The following is a 4,356-nucleotide window of genomic DNA, read 5'->3' on the forward strand; positions in this document are numbered from 1 at the left end:
ATCGATTTCCAAGTGAGTGTGCGGTAATAATTGCGGTAATAATTGCGGTAATTTATAAGCGGTTTAATAGCGGTTGTACGTACTGAGACTCGAGAGACTAGCCGCCCAATTTTGGTGGGCGCTTCTTTTATCGGTGCGGTACTGAAGCCCCACTAATTTTTACTTCACCAATTAATTTCGGTTATTTAAAAATGTTCGAAGGTGACGCGAGGGCGCCTGTCTTTATTGGAGGCCCCGTAATTTACGCGAAACAAGCACGCACCTGACATGCGCGAAATGCTCGATAGCGAGATCGATTGGCTTTCGGAAGCCACGTGATCGAACGGTGCATGTCTATTACATTGATAATCAATGCGGTGATCGTTGCTTTCGGTTAAGCAATGTTGTTGTTATTGACAGCTTGTTAAAATAATCCTGATTTATCGCCTACTTGTTTATATCGGGCGAGCCTTTTTTCCGCGGTTTTTTCGCATTTTCATCGGAAGAAAATATCGATTTTTTAGACAGAAAAATACAGACTGAAATAATTATATTAATTTCTTCTCAATTTCGAACATCCCGCCCGCCTTGTCACCCGCTGACAATAAGACGCTATGAATGTTCGATCGCGATTGATAGTGGGGTAGGCGCGCGCCGGCGCGGCGAGATACACGTGATTATCGCGTGGAATGTCGCTCGATCAGCTGAAACGATGAACGCGTGTTGACAGTGTGGTGCGATCAGCTGAGAATAGTGACACGCGGTTTCGATGTGAAATAATGCGTGAGAATGTGAACAGTGGTTACAGTGCGTATGTGATGTGTCGTGTATTTCTGTCTATGCGTTGCGTGTCGTTACGTCCGTTGTGAAGTCGGGAAGTAAGACGATTTTTACGAGCGGACGCACGAGCTCGGAGGTCGCGGTTCGAACGGTGACCACGCGTACGATCCCGTCGTCGCCGGGATGCAGTTTTGTGATCCGGGCGAGAGGCCATCGGTTTGGAGGCGAAATCTCGGAGCGTACAAGGCAGAGTGCTCCGATGTGAGGTGTGGTATCGACCTTCAACCATTTAGGTCGTGAGATGAGTCCATGGATGTACTCTCCCGACCATCTTTGCCAAAAGTGATCTCGCATCGCCTGGAGATGATGCCATCGTGATGCTGCGGATCCACTGGTGTCCTCCTGTACTGGCTCCGGGATGGCGAGAAGCGGCGCGCCGATCAGGAAGTGGCCCGGAGTCAGTGCTGTAATATCGTCTGGATCGTCAGAGAGTGCCTGTAATGGACGAGAATTTAAACAGGCCTCAATTTGTGTGAGGAGAGTGGTCAGTTCCTCAAAGGTGAGAGTGGTTTCACCTATCACCCTCCGCAAGTGATACTTAGCGGATTTGACGGCTGCCTCCCACAATCCGCCGAAGTGCGGAGCTGCTGGTGGATTAAAGTGCCACCGTATGCCATGTTCAGCAGCTACGCGTGCGATTCCACGACCCTCTGTGGATGCAGCGACGAAGAGTTCCCGTAAAGTGCGGTCAGCCCCGATGAAGGTCGTTCCACAGTCGCTATATATGTCCGTACAGAGACCTCGACGTGAGACAAAGCGACGTAAAGCGGCGATGAAGGCCTCTGAAGAGTAATCCGAGACAAGTTCGAGGTGGATGGCTCTGGACCAAAAACAGATGAATACTGCGATATAGCCCTTATAGGCGCGGTGTCCTCGTCCCTTGCTCATCCGGATGAGGATGGGTCCTGCATAGTCCACTCCAGTGCGCAGAAATGGCCGAGTCGGAGCGACCCGATCGCGGGGTAGATTACCCATCGGTGGCTGCAGCGTCGTTGCTCGCCATCTTGTGCAGGTGATGCAGCGATGTAGTTGCTGTTTCACAACTGTGCGTCCTCGTGGAATCCAGAAGCGCAGTCGAAGCAGCCCCAGAGTAAGTTGCACTCCGCCATGCAGCGTCCGACGGTGACAGGATTCCACCAGCAGACGAGTCAGCCACGACGAGGTTGGAATGATCATCGGGTGCCTCTCATCTTGTGTCAGCAGGGCGTGCTTAAGCCGACCTCCCACTCTCAGAACACCATGGTCGTCGAGGAACGGAGTCAGCTTGACTAATGTGCTGCGTGGTGCGACGGAGCGTCCAGCTGCGACTGCGGTGATCTCGTCCGTGAAGTGCAGTGTCTGCACTTCTCGAAGCCAGCGAAAGAGTGCCATGTCGAGTTCCTCAGGACTCAACGTTAGTCCAGCGGTGTGAGTCGGCTCAGAAGCGCGCAGCCAGCGACGGCACCATGCGGATATCCGTAGCAGGCGATGCAGAGATGAGAAGCGGAGCAGGATTTCTGGCTCGACGATGACCCGGTTGACAGTCATCAGGCTCGTGGCTTTCCTTTCTGGCACGTCGTCTCCTCGGATCTCCATCACGGAATTTGGCCAAGCCGATTCGTGCTGTGACAACCAGGTAGGTCCTGTCCACCATAAAGCGTGATTGATTAGTTCGCTTGGATTAATACCCCTTGATGCACAGTCCGCAGGGTTGTCGCGACCAGCTACGTGTCTCCATTGTGCATTAGGCAGCTGCGTCTGGATGTGAGCGACTCGATTGGCGACGAAAGTCTTCCAGCGTGAGGAGTGACCGCGAATCCATTGGAGGGTCACTGTTGAATCTGACCATAAGTACGTGTCTGATGTTGCCAGGTCGAGCGTTTGTTTGACATGTCGCGTCAAATTGGTGAGTAGCGTGGCGGCGCACAACTCCAGCCTCGGCAAGGTCACTTGTTTGACGGGTGCTACCTTGCTTTTGGCCATCAATAACCTTACTGACGTTTCGTCCCTTTCAGTGATGCGGATGTATACTGCGGCTGCATATCCTCGTTCGGATGCATCGGCGAAGCCATGAAGCTGCAGCGAGGCCTTATCTGCTCCGGTCCCGAGCCAGCGTTTTATTCGCACCTGATCTAGAAGATGGAGTTCTTCTAGAAGACGTTGCCACTCTCGAGCGTCGGATGGCGGCAGCGGGGTGTCCCAGTCCAATCCTTGCAGCCACGTGGATTGAATGAGAATTTTTGCTCGAATCACGACTGGAGCGAGCCACCCCATTGGATCGAAGAGCCGTGCGGTTTCGGATAAAACCGTTCTCTTCGTGTGGTTGATGGCAGCGTGCGGATGAAACACGAAAGAGAACTGGTCGTGTTGCGGGTGCCAGCGGAGTCCTAGCGTGGAGTGACTCTCTCCTTCCCAAGCTGGCGGCAATTGCTGCAAACGATGATCGCTTGGTACTCCAGTCAGGATCCTCTCGTCGTTGGCTGCCCACTTCTTCAACGGAAATCCGCCCGCCAAGCAGAGGTTGCGAATTTCCATCTGGAGTGCGATCGCATCGTTCAGCGTATTTGAGCCGGTGACCACATCGTCGACATAACAATCTCGACGCAGAGCTACGGCGCCACGAGGAAACTGCTCTTCTTCGTCCGTTGCGAGCTGACGGAGTGTCCGTATGGCGAGAAACGGAGCACACGCCAGACCGTAGGTGACCGTTCTCAGCTGGTACTCTCGCACTTCATCATCAGTTGAATGACGCCACAGGATCGTTTGGAATCTGCAGTCATCCGGATGCACGAGTATCTGCCGATACATTTTCTCTATATCAGCAACGAAGACATACTGGTGTTGACGCCATCGGAGTAGTACGTCAGGAAGAGCTGGCAGAAGATTTGCTCCAGTCATGAGGTGTGCGTTTAGAGAGTCTCCAGTTCGCGTTCGCTGTGACCCATTGAACACGACCCTCAGCTTCGTCGTAGCACTGGACTCCTTGAGTACTCCATGATGTGGTAAGTACGTTGACTGATTGCTCGTTGTGGAGCATGTCACCAGCGTCATATGTTTCAGGTCTTCGTATTCTGTCATGAAGCTGCGATACAGATTGCCGAATCGAGGGTCCTGGACGCATCGCCTCTCCATCGTTGTGAGAAGCCGCTCGGCTGGTTTGCGGGTTTCGCGGAGTGCAGTGATTGGTGAGGAGAACGGCAGCTTCACCACGTATCGTCCTGAAGAGGTGCGAGTGTGCGTGTGCACGAAGAAGTCCTCGCATTGCTGCTCTGCGGCGGAGAGTGTCGTGACTGCGTTGGGCTCCCGTTCCTGTTCCCAGAACTGCTGCACCAGCTCGAATAGCTCGTGATCGGCAGTGCACTGGAATGTGCGACGGTGCTCTTCTGCGGATGCGACGCCGGAGCCTCCAGAGAGGATCCATCCTAGCGATGTCTTCTGCGCGATTGGCATCTGAGGTCCACCCTTGCGTAGACCCTCTTCAAGAATTAAGGAGCACACCTCCGCTCCCAGGAGTAGCTCGGCTGGATCGTTCTCGCGAAATTGAGGATCCGCCAGTTG

The 4,356-nt window shown here is 53.5% G+C and overlaps 1 protein-coding gene across 1 annotated transcript; it reads right to left on the reverse strand.

Moving 5' to 3' along the window:
* Positions 1-816: 816 nt before the first annotated feature.
* LOC114939496 (uncharacterized) lies at positions 817-3,696 on the reverse strand. The gene has a single exon (XM_029313797.2). The coding sequence runs from the start codon at positions 3,694-3,696 to the stop codon at positions 817-819; it is 2,880 nt and encodes a 959-aa protein (XP_029169630.2).
* Between the last annotated feature and the right edge of the window lie 660 nt (positions 3,697-4,356).

The sequence above is a fragment of the Nylanderia fulva genome, unplaced genomic scaffold (assembly GCF_048542155.1).
Source record: "Nylanderia fulva isolate GAGA-0341 unplaced genomic scaffold, ASM4854215v1 Scaffold160, whole genome shotgun sequence".
NCBI classification, from domain to species: Eukaryota; Metazoa; Arthropoda; class Insecta; order Hymenoptera; family Formicidae; genus Nylanderia; species Nylanderia fulva.

What these genes read in the sequence shown, in the direction of transcription:
- LOC114939496 (XM_029313797.2), bottom strand. Translation starts at nt 3,696, where the DNA reads ATGACTGGAGCAAATCTTCTGCCAGCTCTTCCTGACGTACTACTCCGA.